The sequence below is a fragment of the Balaenoptera ricei genome, chromosome 3 (genome assembly GCF_028023285.1).
Source record: "Balaenoptera ricei isolate mBalRic1 chromosome 3, mBalRic1.hap2, whole genome shotgun sequence".
NCBI classification, from domain to species: Eukaryota; Metazoa; Chordata; class Mammalia; order Artiodactyla; family Balaenopteridae; genus Balaenoptera; species Balaenoptera ricei.
The window spans coordinates 155,062,366-155,086,510 of NC_082641.1; the positions used below are offsets into that span (position 1 = coordinate 155,062,366).

Here is a 24,145-nt window from a genome sequence, read left to right on the forward strand (position 1 = left end):
AATGGTCACTTGAACACAAGCACTGTGATGCCAGGACTGTCCATCTGATAACCGAGACGACTGCCGTGAGTGCCTAACGGGCGCGGGTACACTGGACAAAGGGATGATTCACGTTCCGGTGGGACAGAATGGGATGGTGTGAGAGTTCATCGTGTTGATTGGAACAGCGGTGCACAGTTTAAAACTTCTGAATTGTTTTTTTCTGGAATTTTCCATTTGATATTTTCTGACCGCAGTTGACCTCAGGTAACTGAAACCACAGAAAGCAGAACCACGGAAAGTAAAACTGTGGAAAAGGCGGGACCACTGTGTGATAAAGTGTAACTGTTAACGTAATTATTCATCCCTTTGTTTTTCTGCAGTGGGACGTTATCAGATCTTTATTATTGTAGATAAGGGTTATACGCATTATTGTGTAAATCTTTGAAACCTTCTTACTCTTTTCCCCACTCCTTTGGGGGCAGAAATAAGCCTTTTAGGGGGGTCAAGTAAAACGATAAAATATTATAGCTAGAAAAGGTTTTACTGTTAATATTACAGATGTTTTCACTAGAAGTTTGTTGACCATAAAGTACTTAGAAACTTTAACTAGTTTTCCATTGCTTCTACTTCTTTAGTTAATACTCTCAATTTTAATCAAAAGGGTGCAGAGGAAAGGATAGAGGAAAAATCATAGTATAGATCTCAGTCCTCCTCCTCTCCACCATATGGCCATGAAGGATATATTTTAGAAGCAAGGCACCAGTTGCAATATTTCTACATATTTGTTTATCTTTATTAAATTTCACATCTGTAAAGACAGACTTGTGCAACCTCTCTTGACTTTTTGCGAATACTTTAATGTCTAAATCTTCCTTTGTCCTCAGGATTCAAAAATTTCCTCTATGGAGCGTGGGCTCTGAGACTTGGAAGAGGAGATTCAGATGCTGAAATCGAACGGGGCTTTGAGTACTGAAGAACGAGAGGAAGAAATGAGGCAAATGGAGGTCTATCGGAGCCATTCTAAATTTATGAAAAACAAGGTCATGGTGTGTGATACCGTGATTTTTAAATGGGGTTTGAAAAATTGATGCATGTTCCTACTTCCTTAGTGATGATGGACCTCACGCTGTTTTATCAGGCTTCAGGGAAGAATACTTGTACCGTAATTCTTTCAGATAGAACTTTCCCAGAATTAAAGTCAGAATTACTGATGTTGTATCGTTATTTCAAATTTCACTTCAAAGAAAATTACTTGTATGAGGCTAAGTGTGTATTATCACAGTTTAACATTTCATGTCTACCAGTACTTCTGAGGCGATTAGTAGGATTACATCCAGATGAGTTTTTCTCACTATATGAAACATCGCGTTTTCTATGTGTTGTGAACAAATTTAGAAGTCAAATTCAGCCTAAGAGACTGAATCCACCTCCCCTTTTTTTTCCTGAAATGGCTTAAATAAAATCGTGTTTTCCCTTCAAACACAGTTCCCTAAAGGAAAGCCCTTTGCGCTCTCCCTTGGAGAAGACCCATGTGTATCAGGTTTATTGTTTCCCACGTGCACTTGGGGTGTATGTACAGTAGGATAGGCATCGCTGAGACATATCAGTCTGTATTATAACCTCAGTCACAGTATTCCTTCTTTAGAGCCAAAGGCATTTATTTTGATCCTATGAACTATTTTAGGCAAATTAGAGGACTTAGTTTATTACAGTTATCAGTTTATCAGGTCTGTGGTGTTTTAAAGATCATAATTTCAATTATAAAATATTAGCTAGAAAATAAGTGTTCCTCCCCCTCCCCCTGCCCCCCATATCCCAATTGTGTTAGTTCCCTAATTTCTCAGAAGTGAACACTGTTCCTTTAATGATACAGTTTCTGGCTTCTTTCTGTGATACCCATACCTGCATATAAGTCAGTAGAATATTCCTCTGTTATTTTAAGAATCTGTTATCAATGACTACGGCCAATTTCATGTAACTTTTAGAACTTAAAAATTCACATATCCAACTTTCTGTTAGTTTTGATTTATCATTCTAACTTGAGAACAAAATAAAATATCATCTCTGCTTCCCATTTGCTGATTAGCACATTTCAGTCCATTACCCTGTGAAAATAGTGAGCCCATCTAGGGTCCTTTGAAGAGGAAATTAGGGGAACAGATTTGATTGTGTTATATGAGTTATTGTTATTTCCAGTTACTGCTCTGGCTCAAAAGCAGATAATAAGAAGACCTAAGTTGACACATGAGTGAAAAAGAATAACAATGTCGTAACAGGTAGAGCAACTGAAGGAGGAGCTAAATTCGAAAGAGGCTCAAGGGGAGGAGCTGAAAAAGAGAGCGGCTGGTCTTCAGGCAGAGGTCTTTGCCGAAAGATTTACCCTTTGCGTGCAGTGATCCCACAGTGGGACCCTGCTGCTCTGGCTCTGGGTGCTCACACTTTCACTCTGTGGTCGGCAGCTTTGCCCGGGACTAGCACTGACCAGCCTGCTCTGCTCTTTAACTGACTCCTGTTCACCGGTTTGACCCACGTGCCACCCTGTGTGCAGCGAGCCCTCATGTGCTCTGGAAGCCCTGTCCCTGGTTTTTTATTGTTGCTTTGTCACTGTGTGGATGGTGCTTCAAAGCTGTTTTTTCTCGACTCCTTTCCTGTTAACCAGAAACTTGTTGATTTATGTGAATGGTCTCTTTCTCTTCTTAGGTACAAAGAATGTGCAGATGTTCTAGGTCCATCACCCAGGGTTTATTTGAATCTGATTTCTTGAGTGAAGTGCTTTACCTTCATATGTAGACATCATCTTTAAGTCCCCGATAGGTGATTTTGCAACAAATTTTACTTTCTTTGGAACAGATGTATAGAAGTGATTAGCTTATTTAGTTATCTGGTCAGTTAGAAGTAGCATGAGACTTAAAGTCTCTAAATCTATTCAGTAGCTCAATCATCTGTCTAGAGAACTTGAAATTCCATTTCAAACTGTGATAAAATGATTATAATAAAATAGGTGACACTTGAGTACTTATTATAAGCATTTTATAACCTACTAAGGTGGGTATATTCTCAACCCAATTTATGGATAAGGAAGCTGAGGTAACACAGTGGTGCTCAGGAAGCACAGTTAGTAAGAGGCAGAGTTTGATTTTTACACAAGCCATTTGGTTCCAGAACCTGTGCTGGTAAGCTCTGCACTCCACTGCCCTATACTAGGCTGTGCACGCATTTGTCTCACAAGTGTCAGGAAAAAAACTGCTTCTGAAAATTACGGTAGGATAAGACTGGAATGCAGCATTAAAAGAAAGAAAAAAAAACCACTTGTGCTAATTTAGTGTGTTTGCTATTTATGGACCACTTTATAGTATAGATAGAAAAGTGAGATATTTTGTCTAAAAGGGTCCAGTTTGGTTTGTTGTAACCATGTATTGTCTAGAGGAGAAGTTGATCTATAACTTTTTTTTCCTCAGCTAGTATTATTAATTTCTTTTTGTGTCGAACAACAGGCTAAACATTCTATATGCTTTTTTGGTTTAATCTGTACGCAGTACAGTGGCACTGGTTTGCTTTCTCCATCTTACTGATTAGGAAACCAAGGCTTAGAGAGGTAGTTACCCAAGAAGACACACTCGTTCGTTCTCACATGGGATTGACTGCAAAAGCCTTATGCTCCTAACTTTTAAGGAAAATTTGTGCTTCTAAACTCTTCTATTTAGGATATTTTCTTCTTTTTCTCAGTCTTTATGGTCAGTATAGCATTCTTTGAGGATTATTTAGTAATGCAGATGATGAGGAAACTGAGATTTTATATTTATTTTTGATCACATGGTCTAGAGGTAGCTGGGAATTTGAGTAATCTTTAAGCCATAGTTCTTTAGCTGATGAGGTGAGAACATTTTGAACGTTTCTCCTGACTATTCATTCATACCACAAGTGCGTTTTTAGTGCATTCTGTTTGTTAGGGGTGGGATGTTGGTAAAGGGATGTCATGAAAGATGCTACACCATTACAGTATGTGGCAGCTCCTGGGTACGTATCTGTGTTACAGGATGGAAGTAGCTGCTGTTTACAGCTATCTTCCACTGATGTCCTTAGCAGCTGCGAGTATTTTGCATACAGTGAGCACACAGAAATGTTTGTTGAATGAATGAATATTCTATTTGTAAGTAGAGATTTCATGCATATGAGAAAAATGCTTGTCTTCCTGATGAAACAGAACAGTAAATTATAAGTTTATTTTTAGTCCTCCTTAAAAGTAATTTTAATTACAGTCAAATGTATTTCATACTTTCTCATGGGAAATTGTTCTCAAAAACTTTGTCCCTTATGCCTAAGATTATTTCAGTCAAAATACTTTAGATACCTTCAACTTTTTAAAAAGTATTTTTTGTTTCATCAGTGGTACTGAGATTACTGACTTCTTGTGAAATTTATACTTCCAAGAGTCTATATTTTAGTGCATAGCTACCTTGCTTAGGCAGTAGATACAACGTAAAAACAGATATGATTTCTTTTAATTTGGCTTACATTTAGAATAAAAGAGTAAAAATTCTTAGAAACACGGTAGAAATGTAAAGGAGATGTTTGATGTTAAATGTTTTCTAAGTTAAGATGAGAAAAATTTCTGGGGGAGTGAGTGGCACCTGTTGATGTATGGATTACTCTGTCAGAGTAATTCAAATTTGATTACACATGTAGATTCTTAGAGAATGAGATTTTATGCGTTCTTTATTTAGGTTATATACTTTTATCCATTTAGTTGATATGACATGTTGTAGGTAATATAACTTTGTAGGTGGAATCTTTCTTTTAGGTCAGTACCCCTAACTCCTCAAAATTATATAATTTTTAGAAAGCACATGTTTATAATGCCTTATAACACTAAAGTGGCTTTTTAAGAAGGACTTTATGTACACTTTCATTTGAGAATGAAAAAAAAACAATGAAAAAATGATTGTGCAGCTTTTGAGTTTAGATAGCAATAGTAGGAAGTTTCTTTTTTCTTTCTGTATTCCATCTACACTAATCCTGCTGTATGATTTGCAGTTTCTTATGACTTAATAAGATGAAAACTGCTTTAGTCATGTTCAGATGCTTACTGCTGTCTCATAGTCATCTAAGTGAATTGGGATTTTTCTTCTTCCATTCCTTTTCTAATGGATTTCAACAGTTTAGGGGAGACAATAAATGAAAACTGGAAATTTTGCTATTAGTTGAATAAGCTTTGTTTTTTTGTGTGGGGGGGTGGTCAGCTAAGATTAGATGGTGCAAAAAGATGAATTGTGTCCTGTCATAAAGTTAATGCTGTATATCTTGACGTGGATCTGTCAAAGATCCAGATCAGAGGTGGTGGTTTTATTTCTTTTTTCCTTACACTGCTTTTTCTTCTTCTCTAGATTGGTCAGGTGAAGCAGGAGCTGTCCAGAAAGGACACAGAACTACTAGCCCTACAGATAAAGCTAGAAACACTCACCAACCAGTTCTCAGACAGCAAGCAGCACATTGAAGTGCTGAAGGAGTCCTTGACTGCTAAGGAGCCTCGAGGGCTGCCATCCTGCAGAACGAGGTAAAAGGAGTTGTGGGATTTGCACGGAGCCCATTCCTTGGCACCTTTTCTTGTGTGTTACCTGTGCACTTCTTGTTGTGTTGAGATATGGGAGCTATGAATAATGTTACGATGGATTCTTTAGCGATGTGGTCAGTTATAGTACTAAACTATAACCATCTTGTTTCTATTGTTCTTGTATCTAACAAATTAAACCGGTGCAGTTAATATATGTTTTTGATACTTCAGACTTTGACTAAGTCTGTGCTTCTAAGTAGACTTTAAACTAATGTTATGAAATGAAACGATAGTTGTAAAAGCATTTGTTTTCACCCGTGGTAAATCTTTCAGTCATGAATGGCAGTGAGCTTGGTCAGCCTGTGTTGGGTTATTAAGTGTCCTTAATTTTTGGTATTATGAATAGCTTTAAGTAGGCAAACTGTGGAATCTAGAAATGTTTGAGATAAATCTTGTTTTGAACTGCAGATTATTAGACATGTGCCTTCATGTCCTGTTTGAAAATAAAGTTAGCATTTTTAGAAATATTAGAAGATTATCTAGTCTGCCAGCCTTGATTAGAGGTAGGAACACACTAAATAATTCCAGGCAGATGAGAATCTCTCATATTTGCAATGAGAAGGAATTGATGATGCTATTTGGATTTACTGTCTTAAGGAAAATATTTTCTAAAGATCTCAATGAAATAGAGAATTTAGGTAGGAATAGGTAAGCAGTTCTGCTGTATAGAAGAAAAATAAAGCGTATAGTATGGATTAATTTTTTCTTTTCTTTTCAAGAACAAGATAATAGATAAATAAAGGCATAGTGTAATGAAGAAAGGAATGGGTAGTAAAAAGAAGGCATAAAAACATCTTAGACCCAGAAGTTCAGAATCTTCAAGCGAGGAGGAATGGGAAAATGACCAAAATGTTTCGTGTGGTATTTTATTTTTTTACAGTTAGGGATTTTGTTGAAAATGAGAGATTTGGATGATGTATTTATAATTTTCCTTACAACTTATACTTTTTCTATTTTGATCACGTTTCATTTTATCATGATACCTCAGAGGGATATTTTGGGGTAGATAAGGCTCTGGCTCTGGAGTCACAGTTACTGAGTGTGAACTTCAGTTTTACCACTTGCTACCAGGTGCAGGGTCCTGGGCACATTACTTAAGTTCATTGTGCCTCGTTTTACACCTGTAAGATGAAGAGGCGTTCCTGCCTCATTAGGTTGTTAGCATTAAACTAATTTATTCACTCCTAGTGCCTGGCACATAGTAAGGTCTTTGTCTGTCAGTTATTGGCATCCTTCTAATTCTTGTAATACTATCAGCTAATATATGTAAACTGTTAAAACGGTAAGAGAACATTGTTGCTTTTCTTTTCATTGGCATAAATTTTATGTAGAAGGTCTGCTATTTAACATTTTTATCAAGCTAAATTAAGGTTTATTCAGGGAATTGCAAATACAGAATTATCTGAAAAATGTTACCTGCAAATTTATTAATTTGTGGCTTTATTAGAGATTTTCACATCAGTGCCTGGTATGAATGCAGTACTACAAAAGGGTCAGAAGAGGGCGCCAGTGTTTTGGAGCTGAGCCTGTTGGCAAGTGCTGCTGTGATAGTTTTGGATGGAGGTGGCAGGTGTGGGAACCAGGGAACCAGGCAGTTGGTTAATGATAATGCAAACACTTAAAAGCTTGTCACAGTCTAATAGATGACTTCTTCCCCTTGGCAACCCATCCTTCTCTTTGTACCTCCCTCTGAAATAGTGTTCTTATTAGCTAGGTCTCATACAGATGGGCTTGTGATTGGTTTCTTGTACCATAGAGAACAAAGACTGTATTTGTGGTCATTCTTGGATGGTTTTTGTATTTGTTTTTAGGACTAACTGAGTTGCAGCAATTACCCCTGTAAGTTATTAGGACAACTGCTCAAATATAAGGGTCTCATTCTAAAAGATAACAGTAGAAAAGCTAACTTCCTTTTGAACTTGGGGTGATTATATGAATGTTATATGCCTGTTTATCAGGATTTGCTATTTTTTCTTAAATTACTCTGGTGACACTTGACAAGGCTCACTTTTTCCAAAGCAGCTTTCTCCTGTTGGATCCCATAAAAGACAGTTTGAACCAGCTCTTTGAAAGTTCTCACCTATTTCTATAATTGCTATCTTTCTGTTCCTATAATTGCTCTTTTTTAAAAAAATAATTTTATTTATTTTTTTTTGGCTGCATTAGGTCTTCGTTGCTGCGCGCGGGCTTTCTCTAGTTGCGGCGAGCAAGGGCTACTCTTTGTTGTGGTGCACAGGCTTCGCATTGCGGTGGCTTCTCTTGTTGCAGAGCACAGGCTCTAGGCTTGCAGGCTTCAGTAGTTGTGGTACGCGGGCTCATTAGTTGTGGCTCGCAGGCTCTAGAGCCCAGGCTCAGTAGTTGTGGCGCACGGGCTTAGTTGCTCCGCGGCATGTGGGATCTTCCCAGACCAGGGCTCGCTCCTGTGTCTCCTGCATTGGCAGGAGGATTCTTAACCACTGCGCCACCAGGGAGGCCCCCTATAATTGCTCTTTATCGATCTCATCCTCCTCTCTGAAGCTACCCTAGACTTTCATCCAGCTCTCAAATCACAAAATTAAGCACATATGAAAAAGAACATGGATTCAGGAGTTTTTTGGTTTTTTTTTTTAATTTTAAAATTCTTGAAGGAAAAACGGGATGTGGGAAAAGACCTGGTGTTTTTCCTGTTCAGGGTCCATGGAATGAGGTCCTTTTGTGTTGGGCAGTGTACAGTGTATAGTATGTATGGAATTGCTCCAGTTTTATGAACATCTCCTTTAATCGGTTGACCTTCACAGAGGTGGTCTGGATTTAGTAGCACTGTGGTCAAAGCATGGGCTTTGGAGTCAGACCTAGGCTTGAAATAGCCTTCTACATTTATTAGTTATGTGACGTTGGATGAGTTATTTTACCTCTGTAATCCTCCATTTTCTCATCTGTCACTGAGAATAATAATAATACCACCTTCCTAAGGTTAGAATAGATGTTTAATGTGGCTAGAATAGATTTTTTAAATTATGAAGTTCTCATCTGAATTTGGAGGTGAATATTAAATATCAGTGGGTTTAAAATATCACCACTGGTTTTTTTAGATGATAACTTTGTAGCCCTCTCCCCACCTTTGTACAGATAAACTGTGCACTGTTGAATGACACATCTCTGCCTGTGGCCTTTTGCAAGTTTCTCTGAGCTCTTCAACCTTTTGTTGGGATGTCAGACAGAACTCAGTGCAGTTGAAATAGCCTTTTAAAAAGGTCTGCTTGTGTACACTCTCAGCCTCATGACCCAACGCCCTTCAGTCATCCTCTTTTCTAGATGGGAACAGTGGGAGATGTGGTGATAGGAAATTATACTTAGTGATCTTCGGCAAGTCACTTAGTTTCAGCTTTGATTTCCTCAGCTTTAAAATTAGGAGTAGTTTAGATTATTTACCTTTTTAAAAGTTTATGGGGACTTCCCTGGTGGCGCAGTGGTTAAGAATCCGCCTGCCAAAGCAGGGGACACGGGTTCGAGCCCTGGTCCAGGAAGATCCCACATGCCGCAGAGCAACTAAGCCCGTGCGCCACAACTACTGAGCCTGCGCTCTAGAGCCCGTGAGCCACAGCTACTGAGCCCATGTGCCACAACTACTGAAGCCCACGCGCCTAGAGCCCGTGCTCCGCAACAAGAGACTCCACCGCAATGAGAAGCCCGCGTACCGCAACTAAGAGTAGCCCCCGCTTGCCGCAACTAAAATAAAGCCCACGCGCAACAACAAAGACCCAACACAGCCAAATAAATAAATACATAAATTAAAAAAAAATGTATGAAATACAGGAAAAATGCAGAAAATAATATAGTAGACAGTACTCAGATTTAACTTACATTTATGTGTGACCACATTAGGTGATCTTTAAAGGTCCTTTCAAAGAAAAGATTAAAACCAAAAAAGCTCATTCTAAACTAAATATTCAGTGAAAGCAGAAACTTTTGTTAGAATCTCAGGTTTTTAGAACTGGTTGGGGCTAGGAATAGGCTAGGAATAAATATTAGGAAGCTGTCATTATGGGGGTAGTGGCTAAAGCCTTAGGGATGAATTGGTTTCTCCAGAGGAAGGTTGTATCGAGTGAGATGTAAAGAGGGGGAAATGACAGCGGATCCAGTGAAGAAAACTGAAAAGGTGTGGTCAGAGAGTTAGAAAGGCAGTGAGTCATATAATTGCAAAAGAGGAATTATAGGAAACATGCCATTGTCACTGGCATGCAGTTACTAGTGCTAATGTGCTCTTAGGTAGATCTGTTTATTGATGTAAAACAAAAGAAGATTAAGATGGGTTGAGATAATTAATACTTTTGTGGTCAGAAGTAAAAGGCCAAAACAGCAAGGTAGCCATTTTTCTGTTCATGTCCTTTGGTAGAGAAAGTCTTGTGGAGGAAAAACCTTCTGATTTTGTTGAAGTTGGCCTAACCTGTTTGCCACAGACCTTGATGCTTGGCAAGCTGGTTAGATGCTGTTCCTCCAGCTCAGTTGATGTGAATAAAAAAGGTCTTATTCCTCCTGCCAAGAATGGTGTTAGGGTGATGACTGTGTGTCCTGCTAGTCTGTGAGGGGTTTTCCTGAATATGTTTTTTGCGGTTTGCAAAATACGGACCTCACGCAAAATTATACTCTGAATTTAGTTCACACCAAACCAAAAGATCAGTGTAGAATTCAGAGCAATTAATCTAGTAGTAGCAAAGTGGTTTTTGTGGTTATTTTTATCTCAGCTCTCCAGACTAGCCCATTTAAATTCTGCATTGCATGAAAAAGCAGATCAGGAAAAAGTGTACACAGGTGATTTGAATTGAAAAGATCACTTAGTAATTAGACTATGGGCTTGGGTAGTTTCTGTGGCTAATATTTGTGATATGAAATATTTTTAATATCAAAACCTGCATTTCCCACTGCAGTAACACCAAAGGTTTGTATGTTTATAACAGGAGTTTTCATTCTTTACCTTTTTCAGTCACCAATTCTTGTGGGTCTCATACCTGACTGACATTCCCTCAAATCGGCATGCGGGTATTTATGAGTGGTTAGTGCAGGCCCATTTCCAGGTCACTTAGCAGAGTCAGGGATCTAACGTAAAAGTGCAGCTGGGGCATCTGGGTACTTTTGGTAAAGAAGCAGCAATATGAGTCCTCACAGTTATTATCCTGAGACATTGGTCCCATCAGAATGAGAAACACTTAGAAGTGATGAGGGACGTTTTCCTGCTGTATTCTGATTCCTGACCCACAGATGGAAAGCCTTTCATTTTTCTGAAATTAATGCTGAGAAGAACTGAGAGACAAGGCAGTTCAAGCTTATCTACAGGTTTAAATGTCTGGGCTTTTGACTTCTGCAATAAGAATTTAATAGTGTATTTCAAGGGTATTGGGTAAAATGTTTTTAAGGTGAGTTGCTTTGTTCTTTTGCTTGTGGTTATTGGGATATATAGAATACATATTAGAAGTGGAATATATAGTATACAGAATACAAACTAGAATGTAGGAATTAGGTAGAAATGACTTGGCATGAGATTTATTTATTTTTAGATTTCTGGCATGTGTACTTTCTAAGACTTTGACCTCTTTAACTGTGCAGCGGGTCAGAGGGTTCAAGGAGCTCCCTCTTGACTCGCCCTGGCTGATGGATGCCCTGTAATGGGTTCACTAATAGGAGCCACATCTGATGCTGTCAGATGGGACTAGTAGCCACGTAGGCCGGCTGGAGCTGAGCCTCAACAAACGCCAGGTGGATAAGGGTCAGTGAGTTCTTCTGGCATCTCGACAGCCTGGTCGTTGAATTTCCTATTCACAAGAATCTTCGCTCTGTGGTGGCAGTTCTTTTCTCCCTATTGAATAAATATTCAATCTGTTCTGACATTTCCCTTCTGGACCTTTTTTCCTTCTTTGCATAGTGGAGTGTTTCTGATTTTAATAGGTAGATGAAGGAAAACTGGGGGTAACTTAAGGAATTTTGTCACCTTGCACTTTAGAAAGGGCCATTGGAGAACTCAGTGGTGATCATGTATTCCATCTTTGTTCTGCATTGGATTTTAATTCTTGCTCTGAGCTCTCTAGTGCTGAATTCAGGCACCAAAACTGGAAATTTGTAATGTAACATCTTTTGGATTCGCTGGGCTTGGCTTATTGTAGTTCTACTGTTTGTCAGTAAAACACTTTTTTTTTTTTTCTCACTGCTGAGTAATCTTTTCTTTTTCCTCATCTTTGAGGAAAAATTTAAGTAGATTGGCTATCTTTACACATGTCAAGTTTCCATTTCATATACTATTCATGGGAAGAACTCATTTAGATCTTCTTCAGTTGCTTTCATTAGCCGTTTGTAATTTTCAGCATACAGAGCCTATACATGTTTTGTTAGATTTAGACCTAGGTATTTAATTTTTTTGGAGTGATTGTAAATGGTCATACATTTTGAAACTTGAAGTTCAGTATTGCATCATATTTATTTTGACCAGTTCACAAAATATCAACATTTTAAAAAGCTAGTGTAGGGACTTCCCTGGTGGCGCAGTGGTTAAGAATCCGCCTGCCAATACAGGGGACACGGGTTCGATCCCTGGTCCAGGAAGATCCCACATGCCGTGGAGCAACAAAGTCTGTGCGCCACAACTGCTGAGCCTGCGCTCTGGAGCTCACGAGCCACAGCTACTGAGCCTGCGTGCCAAAACTGCTGAATCCCGTGCGCCTGGAGCCCATGCTCTGCCACAAGAGAAGCCACTACAATGAAAAGCCCACAAACTGCGATGAAGAGTAGCCCCTGCTCGCTGTAACTAGAGAAAGCCCGTGCACAGCAGCGAAGACCCAACACAGCCAAAAATAAAAATAAATAAAATAAAATAAATTAAAAAAAAAAAGTTAGTATAAATATGCCTCTATTTTCCTTAGTAGTATGTGTACTAAGAACTATTTCAGGCACTTAAAATATAGGTAAAATACTAAAACATTTTAAGATGGTAAATGACGTGTAGGAGTTTTGAATTTTAAGGTAGTTGGCTTTACCAGTATTTCTTCTTTACGATGTATCCTTTCTGGGTCTTTAAAAAAAAAAAATCCTTCCATGCTGCCCTGTCTTAAAAGATACTTAAACAGTATCTTTCTTTCTAAAAGTTTTAAAGATTTGCTTTCTATATGTAAAGCTTTAATTCATCTAGAATTCATTTTTGTGTATATGAGTCAGGGTTCTTCCCCCCTCCCTCAGTATGGGTAGCCAGTTGTCTAAAAACAGTTTATCAGATACTCTGTGCTTTCCTCACTGATTACAGTGTCACCTCTGTTTATATGTGTATGGGTCACTAAATGGTGTGAGTGTGTGTGTCTGGGCTTGCATTACTGTGGCAAACGTCTCTTGGTTTATTCCTGTTCTAATACCATGCTTTCTAATTTTGCTTACTTAAAAAAATCAAATTTATTGTCATCAAATAAACTGCATATATTCAAAATGTACAGTTTGGTAAGTTTCGGCATATACACCTCTGAAACCAGTGGCACGGTCAAGATAAAGAACACCTGTCCCCAAGGTTTTCTTGTCCCTCTTTGTAACCCCTTTCTTCTGCCTCTCCCTGATATTCTTCTCTCCTCCCCACTTCCTCCCTCATATCCAGGCAACCCTCGGTCTGCTTTCTGTTACTGTAATTAGTTTGCATTTTCTAGAATTTTACATATATGAAATCTTACAGAATTAGTGGTTAAGAGCTTAGGATCTGAAGACAGACCATTTAATCTTAAATCCACGCTCCATCACTTCTTTTTAGCTTTGAGATCTTGGGTCTGCTTTCTTCTCAAAGTACCAGTTTTGCTGGTTACCATGGGAAATTGAAATTTTCCACAGGGAAAATACAAGGGAAGAAAATACGATGCTTGAGAATAGAATTCCGAGGACTTTTGATATACTGTGTATGTGCTTGGCAAGCATATACATGACCATGTGCAGGAAGGTTCAGAAGTCTGAGGGTAGAATGGAGAAAACTGTTTAATGCAGAAGTAAAGGTTTGTAAAAATAAACATGATTGGAAAAAAAAAGATGATGTGAGGCTGTATTTGAAATGATTGCTCAGGCTGGGAGAAAAACAAATAAAACCAGAATGGAGGTGAATAACAAAAAGTTAGGGATGATAGGTCAGAGGTTATACTATGGACAAAGAGTAGATTTAGTAGAAGAAAGGAAAGAACCGTGTTTCAGAAATAAGATTTTCAGAGTTTGAAAGTTCTTAGGTGGACCTTTCCAGAATGTAATAAGGTTTACCCTGTATCATTAATTAAAGTAGAATAGAGGAAAATTCCAGGTGCAAGAGTGTTTATTGAGGGGGCAGTGGAACTTGTGCTGACGAATTATAAATGGGACCTGAAAAGACGGCTTCCCCTATTTCTGGCTTGGTGAGACTGGTGGCATTGAAGTGGTTGAGAGAAATAGAGTTTAGCAGAGTGGAATGTTGTTTATTTCCATGTTTTTCCTCTCCAGTGTGGTCCAACATAATTTGTAAGTACATGATGGCTTATCTATATCAGTCTCAAATGAGACTGGTCTCCTAGGAAATTTTCCACAATACTTATTGAGCAGTAAGTGCCACTAAACATACAGTACTGGTTCTCAGATACCTTATTGTTTTGATATAATATAGTTTCAATATGTTATTGATGTAATAATATAGTTGTGATATAAGGTAATAATAATATTTCCTGATGTTTTGGTATTCTCTCTGTGAGTCATTACCCATATTACCTATTTTTAAAAAAAATTAGGTTTCTCATTGCAGTGGCTTCTCGTTGCAGAGCACGGGCTCTAGGCACACAGGCTTCAGTAGTTGTGGCACACGGGCTCAGTAGCTGTGGCTTGCGGGTGCTAGAGCGCAGGCTCAGTAGTTGTGGCGCACGGGCTTAGTTGCTCCGCGGCATGTGGGAATTTCCTGGACCAGGGCTCGAACCCGTGTCCCCCTGCATTGGCAGGCGGATTCTTAACCACTGCGCCACCAGGGAAGTCCGACCTATTTTTTTCTTTGTGGGTTATTCTACATTCAGACAGGAAAAATAATATAGGACAAGTTCAAGATTAAAGATGTTCTGTAGAAACGTACTTGTTATCTTAGATGTGCACTGTCAGTGTGTAGCCACCAGCCACATGTGGCTATTGAGCACTTGAAACATGGCAAGTCCAAATTGAGATGTGACATAAGTGTCAATTACAATATGCATTGGGCTTTGAAGACTTAGTACAAAACAGAAACGTAAAATAGCTTGTTAATAGTTTTTTTATATAGACTACAGGTTTGAAATGACAATAATGTGTATATATATTAGATTAAATAAAATATATTATTAAAATTAATTTTACCTGTTCCTTTATCATTTTTTAATGTGGCTGCTAGAAAATTAAAAATTTCAGAAGTGGCTTGCATGTGTGACTCATGTTACATTTTTGTTGAACAGAAAGAAACCCACCTCCCTGTTTTTCTGTAATCAAATGTGTAACTATTTGCTGAATTATAAATCCTTAGTGGGAAAGCAAAAAAACAAAAGAATTTGGTGTGTGAGTATGTTTAATGAAATTTGCTGTGAATAGATTTTAAAATAAGTACAAAATGCCAATGGCATTCTTCGTAGAACTAGAATAATTCTAAAGTTTGTATGGAAATACAAAAGACCCTAAATAGCCAAAACAATCTTGAGAAAGAAGAACAAAGCTGGAGGTATCATACTCCCTGATTTCAAACTATATTATAAAGCTACAGTATTCAAAACAGTGTGGTACTGGCACAAAAATGGATACATGGATCAATGGCACATAATAGAGAGCCCAGAAATGCATCCACATTTATATGGGCAATTAATCTATGACAAAGGGCCAAGAATATACAGTGGGGGAAAGACAGCTTCTTCAACAAACGGTGTTGGGAAAACTGGGCAGCTACATGAAAAATAATGAAACTGGACTGCTCTCTCACACCATGCACAAAAACAAGTTCAAAATGGATTAAAAGGATGTCCTTAGTGGCACAGTGGTTAAGAATCCTCCTGCCAATGCAGGGGACACAGGTTTGAGCCCTGGTCCAGGAAGATCCACATGCCACGGAGCAACTAAGCCTGTGTGCCACAACTACTGAGCCTGCGCTCTAGAGCCCGCGTGCCACAACTGCTGAAGCCCGTGTGCCTAGAGCGCGTGCTCCACAACAAGAGAAGCTGCCACAATGAGAAGCCCGCGCACCACAACAAAGAGTAGCCCCCGCTCACCGCAACTAGAGAAAGCCCGTGTGCAGCAACAAAGACCCAACACAGTCAAAAGTAAATAAATTAATTTAAGAAACTAACCAAAAAACCAAAATGGATTAAAGACTTAAATGTGAGACCTGAAACCATAAAACTTCTAGAAGAAAACATAGGCAGTACCCTCTTCAATATCGGTCTTAGTAATTTTTTTTGGATATGTCTCCTCAGGCAAGGGAAACAGGCAAAACTAAACAAGTGGGACCACATCAAACTACATAGTTTTTGCACAGCAAAGGAAACTATTAACAAAACAAAAGGACCACCTACTGAATTGGAGAAGATATTTGCAGATAATGTATTCAATAAGGGGTCCAAAATATACAAAGAACTCATACAATTCAACATCAAAAAAAAAAAAACTTGATTAAAAAATGGGCAGAGGATCTGAGTAGACATTTTTCCGAAGAAGACATACAGATGGCCACCAGGCACGTGAAAAGATGCTCAACATCACTAATCATCAGGGAAATGCAAATCAAAACTACAATGAGATATCACCTCACACCTGTCAGAGTGGCTATTATCCAAAAGCCAGCAAATAACAAGTGCTGGTGAGTCTGTGGTCTGTGGAGAAAAGGGAATCCTTGTGCACTGTTGGTAGGAATGTAAGTTGGTGCAGCCACTATGGAAAACAGTATGGAGATTCCTCAAAAAATTAAAAGTAGAACTGCTGTATGATCCAGCAGTTCACTCTGGGGTATTTATCTGAAGAAAACAAAAACACTAATTATAAGAGACACATACACCCCTATGTTCATTACAGCATTAATGAACCAAGATATGGAAGCAACCTAAGTGTCCATCAGTGGATGAATGGATAAAGAAGATGTTGTCTGTGTATGTGTATATTATTATTCAGCCATGAGAAAGAAGGAAATCCTACTGTTTGTGACAACATGGATGGGCCTTGAGGACATTATGCTAATAAGTGAAGTAAGCCAGACAGAGAAAGCCAAATACTGTGTGATTTCGCGTCTATGTGGGATCTTAAAAAGCCAATGAACAAACATAGCAAAACTGAAACAGAATTATAGATATAGAGAACAAACAGGTAGTTGCCAGAGGAGAGGAGGATGGGGAGAGGAAAGAAATAGGTGAGGGAGATTAAGAGGGACAAACTTCCAGTTACAAAAATAAATGAGTCAAGGGGATGAAATGTACAGTGTGGGGAATACAGTCAGTAACTATGGAATATTATTGTGTGGTGACGTATTGTAATAGACTTTTTGAAATATATAGTAAAATCAACTTACACTGCTGTGTTTCAGGAAGTAACATAGGGCTGTAGGTCAGTTATACTTGAAAAACAAACAGAACAAGAGACCAGATATCTGGTTACCAGAGGTGAGGAATCAGGGGAGGGGAGATTGGATGAAGACAGTCAAAAGGTACAAACGTCCAGATATCAGGTAAATAAGTACTGGGGTGCGGTGCACAACAGGATAAAGATAATCAGCACGGCTGTGTGTTGTATGTGAAAGTCCTTAAGGGAGAAAATCCTAAGAGTTCTCGTCATGAGGAAAAGGTTTTCTATTTCTTTAATTTTGTATCTGTATGAGACAATGGATGTTCATAAAACTTACGGTGATAATCACTTCATGACACATGGAAGTCAAATAATTATGCTGTACACTTTCAACTTACACAGTGCCGTATGTCAGTTGTATCTCAAAACTGGAAGAAAACATAAGTACTTATATTAGATTTCTAATTATTTTAAAGTTATATCTAATGGATGGTATGAAACTTTGGTGATAAAGGTACCTGGATACCAAGCTTTAGCTGACTAGTCTTGAGATCTGAAAGTAGACCTTGCTTTGCCTTACAGATCTCTAAGTGCATTATGGGATTGTCAGCTGCAGCTAGATTGTATTCTCTGATACAGCAAGTGTCATGTTTGGTGACGCTTATGGTTTTCTTTCTACTTTTAGATTTTCTAAAGCAGTGTAGCATCACTTGGGAACTTGTTAGAAATATTGATTCTTGAGCTCCAACCCTGCCAAATTAGAAACTGGTGGCTTGGCCTGGCATTCTGTTTAAATCCTCCAAATGATTCTAAATTTGAGAAACGTAATAGATTATACCACTTTTATAGAAGTAGCAAAGCTCAACTCAACCCCTTTATATAAATTCTCCAATTTTGTCCCCTTTATTCAAATCTGTTTATTTTGATTACACCGTAATTTAACGGATGTAAATGTTATTTTATCATGGAAGTGCTCACAAAATTTTAGGGTTTCATTTCTAAATAGTCACAGTTGTATTTAGAGTGGTATTTTATTTGATTCTAATGAAAGTTTACTCTAAAAGTATCATTTAGGCAACTGTACACATCTATTTGGAAGGAATTACGTTCCTTTCTTTTCAGTTAATCATTTTTAAAAATGTTATATTCTTAGGTGGATGCTCTGCGGTTGCGTTTGGAAGAGAAGGAAACCATGCTGAATAAGAAGACAAAACAAATCCAGGACATGGCTGAGGAGAAGGGGACACAAGCTGGAGAGATCCATGACCTCAAGGACATGCTGGATGTGAAGGAGCGGAAAGTTAATGTCCTTCAGAAGAAGGTGAGGTGCAGGTGTTCTGAGCCCAGGGTCCCGCATCAGACCCACGTCCTCATTCCTACCACTGAGTTGTACCTAAGTGCTATCAGAGTTTCTCTCTCATTCCTCTGTTTATATTTTTGCAGGTCGTAATTGAAACCATTGCTGCAGGAGGTAGATTGTGAAAACTGTTCTGTATATTCAGTTTTTAAACTTGCGAAGTAAACACTGTTTGGTATCTTCAGTAGTATTTTCCATGCTACTGTCTCTGAAAAGTGCCTTGTAAATTGCCAGAGTATTTGCATTGGCATTCTTCTACCTCTCCTAATCTTCTGTCTTGTATGGCAACTGTAGGGCCATGAATTAGTGTAGTACGTGGGCCGGGATTCTTGCAAGACTGCAATTTTGAATAGAAACACATGCTACTGTAATGACATCTAATCTACATATGTCAAGGAAAGGAAGACTTTCTTTCCTATTTTACCTTAATCATAACTGGAAAGAGGCTAACACTGTAATAAATAAGGGAAATACTAATAATTGTCTTCCCCTCCCCCTTTTAGCTAAATTAAAGGGTACGTTTGAGATAATAGTTACAGTAGACACTGGTATTTATTGTTCTTCTCCACTGAGGGGATAGATCAGAAATATTTGACATTGTCCCAGTTTATTTTTAACCTCTAACAATAGCCCAGGAATAAAACTCTCTTCACTAAACCTCAAATTCAGCTTTTCTTTTGTGTACAGAGGACCATGTTCAATATTTGTCCTCTGTTAATTTGGTTTTCATTTGCTTTCAATGAGTAAACATAAAAATTTGATCACTCTAGATGGGTGACTGTAGTATCTTGTTAGTGGATGCTACTTTGCTTTACATTTTTATACATATGTTCTTCTCACCTTACCCCCAACTGCTCACTTCCCCTTACCCGTTTCTTGTATACGCTTCCAGGCACAGTTTACATATACACAGGCAAATACGTATTCTCTTTTTTTCTGTTTACCTCTTTGTGTGTTCTTCCATAAACATTTTATGCATAATCCATATAAAGCAAAAATGTTTCTCTAAACACAAATGTTACCATTCCTTTATTTCCCTTTCCTTTCCTTTCCTTTTTTCCCATTAATATATTTTGAAACTTCTTCCGGGGCTTCTTCATTGTTACCAACAGCACCTGTGTGGATGTGCTACGGTTTATTACAAGGTTTCCACTGATGGACAGTCTGCATAAAGTTTCTGCTGTTATGTAAAATGATGCTGCATTTTAAAAATGTGCATATTTAGTTTATTCATATGTGAAGTATATTTCTAGGTAAATTACTTAAAGTAGAATTGCTGGGTGAAAGGATATGCATTTGTAATGTTGGTGGATTTTGCCAAGTCACAAGTACATTGGTTAGAACCCAAAGGTTGTTTCAAACTAATGCACGTCTTATTTTTAACTAGATAAACATTAAAAAAAGTTTTTAATAACTGTGAACAGGGGTTTGAAGTTAGAAATAATGCCTCATTGTCCTGGAATAATCATAGTTTGTAAAAATAGAGTGGCAGCACTTATGTTAGCCACTTTATATCTGTAATGTTGTTTAATCCTTGCAACTTTTTGGTAGTGGGTTTTAGATCTTGATTGCTCTGTTATAATCAGTGGCTAAATTTTTAGGCCATGACACATAATAAGAAATATATGTTACATTCATCTGTGTCAACGTATAGTATACATGCTTAGAGGTACAGCTAAAACAAAATTTTCACAAAATATACTCTGAACTATCTTCTCCCATTTCTTAAAGGAAATAGAAAAATGTTAGTCCCAATCCATTAAGTTATTTCAGTACTCACTAATAAAACACTTTTATACCTTGGTATCCATTCTCCCATGCTCCCCTTTCCCGCCCCCAAAACAAAAACAAGCCCCAAACCAACAAAGTCCGAGACATATTACATCATAAGGGAGGTTCAAATTTGTACAAATTTGTTTAGCTAAAAAAGTGGTAGCTTCAGGTTTTGTCACAAGGTTGGTCTTATTCCAAAATGCAGCTTTTCCCATGACAACAACTTTCCTGTTGGGAGAATTAGTAGTATGTGTTCAAGCTTTTTGACACTACAGGACATCATACAAATATGACATGTATTATGCTTTGTCTAGTCTCTTTGCCTTTCGCCGTGGAAGGCCAGTGGAGTAGGCTTTAGAGGCCCGGTAATTGTGCTCTTTTTAGTACACTAGCTGCCTCACTAATTTGTCATGTTATAGACTTTGATTTGTCTTAAAACAGTTATCAAATAGGTAGCACAGGTACTTTCAAAACTGGTTTAGATTATTATCGCTTCTTTTAAGATAATGCCTCTATACCTGTCATTTTCAGTGCTTAGAGCCTGTATGTGCTGCCTACTTATTTTGTTGTAGAAGTTGCTGTACTAACATCATTAGACTCAACGTTCGTGATGTGTTTCCTGGACCATTGTTTGCTGATAAAATAGAAATAGCTTTAATTTTTGGATCCGCATAAAATAAACCAGAAAACACAGTAAGTTTAGAGGCAGTTAAAGGTTCTCAAGAGAGCTATAGTTATTTTTATTATGGCTTTCCTTTCTTGAGGTGCAAACATCCCCTTGCTCCAGGATTCTGTGAGCAAGCTTGATTTTCAGGTGGTTGACAGAGGGGAGCTGGCTGAGTGCGAGACTGGGGGTTGAGGGAGTAGAGTGAACTCTGATGAGCTGGGCTGTGGTGATATGGTGGCTTCCGGAGGCCGTGTGAAAGGTGATGAGCCGCACGGACAGGATGTAGAAGGCACCATCTGTGGAGTAGATCATGTAGGAGATCTGGGAGAAGAGCGACAGGATGGAGATGAAATGGCCCAGACAGTGGTGACTGTGGAGGCCGCATATCTGGCGTTTATTGTACTACAGGATGTTGGTGATGGCCAGTACACGTCCACAGCAGTGATGCAGAGATGCACACAGCACGTGATTCCAGAAGACAGCCAGATGTCACATAGGATTTGGCCAAAGTTCCAGGTGTGGGTGATGGTATATGTGATGCAGATGGCTATGACCAAGATGAAAGCCAAGAGATTGGTCTTGGCCAGGGAGCCAGTGAGATAGTTGGCTGGCGTGTGGAGCTTCCTGATAAGGAAGACGGTGAGAAGCACAAAGGCTTTGGTGAAGACTTTGGTCCATGTGGTGATGGAAAGGACCTCAGCAAGAGAGATCTTGAGTTCCTGGAAGGTCCCAGATCCCAAGCCTCTGCGGCTTCTGCAGCATTCAGGATCTGTTAGAGGCCCCCAGGAAGAGGCCTTCTGCCGACGGGTTTGGAGGGGGCATTCTAGGTGGCGCTCTCTGTACTCATAGCTCCTTCTTCCACAGTTGTCTTCCCCACAGAACAAGGGCGTCCTTCCATTTCACACTGGAGGGCGACACTTATCACATGAATAGACACAGTGAAAAGACCCCAGGTCTTACTTGTATTAAGAACACAGAGGTGACTCAGCTGTAATCAAAGATTGTTCTAACTCAGACGAATCCCAAGGTTTCTCACTCTTCTGGAACTCTGGTAGACACATGCTGAATTTGTTAGATAATCATCAGGTTACCCACCAGTGTGGACAGAGCTCTGCAGGTCTTGCTTTTGGCCTTTGGGCTCTTTCCAAAGGCTTGAGGCTCTTACTGTTTGGTGATGTATTCAGAATTTCCCCCAGTCTTTTCTATTTTGAGAAGATTCTGGATTTCAGGTTGTCTCCTGGGAACTTTTAAAGCTAGAGCACCAGCCGATTAAGAGAAGCAGTTCAGTCAACAGCCCACAGTTTTCCCAGATTAATCTTAACACATAATGAGGTACTTGTTTTGGTTCCTTTTCCACTGATCATTTCTGAGCCGGGAGAGAGAAATGTTCCGGTTACCAAGACTTGGAGAATGCGTGAGTGCGGAGAACACAAACAAATGGCTCGCTGTGAGCTCCCCAAGAGGAGCACGGGGTCAGCAGCCCCTCCCTGGCCACACGAGTGCTGTGTTTGCTGTGGTGCGGCCCTTCCCCCTTCCTCCTTGCTTGTCACCTGGTTTTGTCCCACCTTAACTACAACCCCCAGCCGAGCACCTTCCGCTGGGCTCTTCCCTTCCCTATGCCTTTGAGATACCCCCATTGCTTTCTTGTTGTTGTTGTTAAATTAACAGACTTTATTTTTAGGGCATTTTCCCATTTACTCCCTGCCCACAGTTTCCCGTTATTAACATCTTGCATTGGTGTGGTACATGTGTTAAAATTGATGAACCGATATTGGTACATTATTATTAACTAAAGTCTGTAGCTTACAGTAGGTTTCACTCTTTGTCTTGTACAGTTCTGTGGGTTTTGCTGAATGTATAATGACATGAATCCACCATTACAGCGTCATACAGAGTATCTTCACTGCCCTAAAGATCTCTGTGTCCTACCATTCATCGCTCTCCCAGCTCGCTACCACGGATGTTTTTACTGTTTACAGTTTTGCCTTTTCCAGAATGTCATGTATTTGGAATCATACAGTATGCACCCTTTCCAGGACTTGTTTCTTTTACTTACTATATGCATTTAAAATTCCTCCATTTCATTTCATGGCTTAATAACTCACTTCTTTTTATCGCTGAATAATATTCTTCTGTCTGATGTACTATAGTTTATGTAATTACCTGCAGAAGGACATCTTGGTTGCTTCCAATTTTTATCAATTATGAATAAAGCTGCTATAAACATTCCCATACAGGTTTTTGTGGGGGCACAAGTTTTTAACTCATTTGGGTAAATAGCTAGGAGCATGATGGCTGGATATATGGTTAGACTGTGTTTAGCTTGTAGAAACTTCCCCTATATTGCTTTTTGTTTGTTCGTTTGTTTTTGACTGCGTCAGGTCTTAGTTGCAGCATATGGGATCTTTCGTTGCGGCGCACAAGCTTTTCGTTGCGGCGCGCAGGCTTCTCTCTAGTTGTGGCATGTGGGTTTTCTCTCTCTAGTTGTGGCGCATGGGCTCCAGAGCACATGGGCTCTGTAGTTTGCAGCACACGGGCTCTCTAGTTGAGGCACGTGGGCTTAGTTGCCCCGTGGCATGTGGGATCTTATTCCCCCGACCAGGGATCGAACCCATGTCCCCTGCACTGGAAGGCGGATTCTTAACCAGTGGACCACCGGGGAAGTCCCTATATTGCTTTTTAATTGGGAACTTTGAAACACATGAGCTTTGCAAAACGTGTTATACACTTGAGTATTCTTTTTTTTTCTTGGTCAATGTGTATTAATGTTTTGGCTTGCTGTAAATCCCTGGGTTATTCCCACTGTAGATTGTTGCTGTAACTTTGCTACTAACTTCTAGTGTGCCCACAATTATTCTTTTAATAGAAAAAATAATTCTGAAGTATACTTTGGGGGAGAGTGTTGTACAATCATTGTAAAAGTTTAGCCTCTGAAACTTTTTTTGTCTAATTTTTATGCAGAATGTAGAATCACTAGTATATTTCAAATATATTTGTTTTGAAATATTGAGTAAATGTGCTCAACTGTTTTAAAATCTAGATTTTAATGCACTAAGAAGGGGGTCAAAGGGTGCAAACTTGCAGTTATAAAATAATTAAGTCCTGGTGATGTTACGTATGGCATGGTGACTAAATATAGTTAACAGTACTGTACTGCATGTTTGAAAGTTGCTAAGAGAGTAGATCTTAGAAGTTCTCATCACAGGAAAAGAAATTTCATAACTATATATGGTAACAGATGTTA

General features: G+C 38.9%; 1 protein-coding gene across 1 annotated transcript in view; it reads left to right on the forward strand.

Moving 5' to 3' along the window:
• LOC132362730 (ELKS/Rab6-interacting/CAST family member 1-like) overlaps positions 1-24,145 on the forward strand; it is a 184,514-nt gene that overhangs the window by 93,935 nt on the left and 66,434 nt on the right. Inside the window, 4 exon segments of the mRNA XM_059917706.1 lie at positions 867-1,028; positions 5,367-5,507; positions 5,510-5,536; positions 18,258-18,425. Of these exon segments, the coding sequence (XP_059773689.1) occupies positions 867-1,028; positions 5,367-5,507; positions 5,510-5,536; positions 18,258-18,425 (498 nt within the window).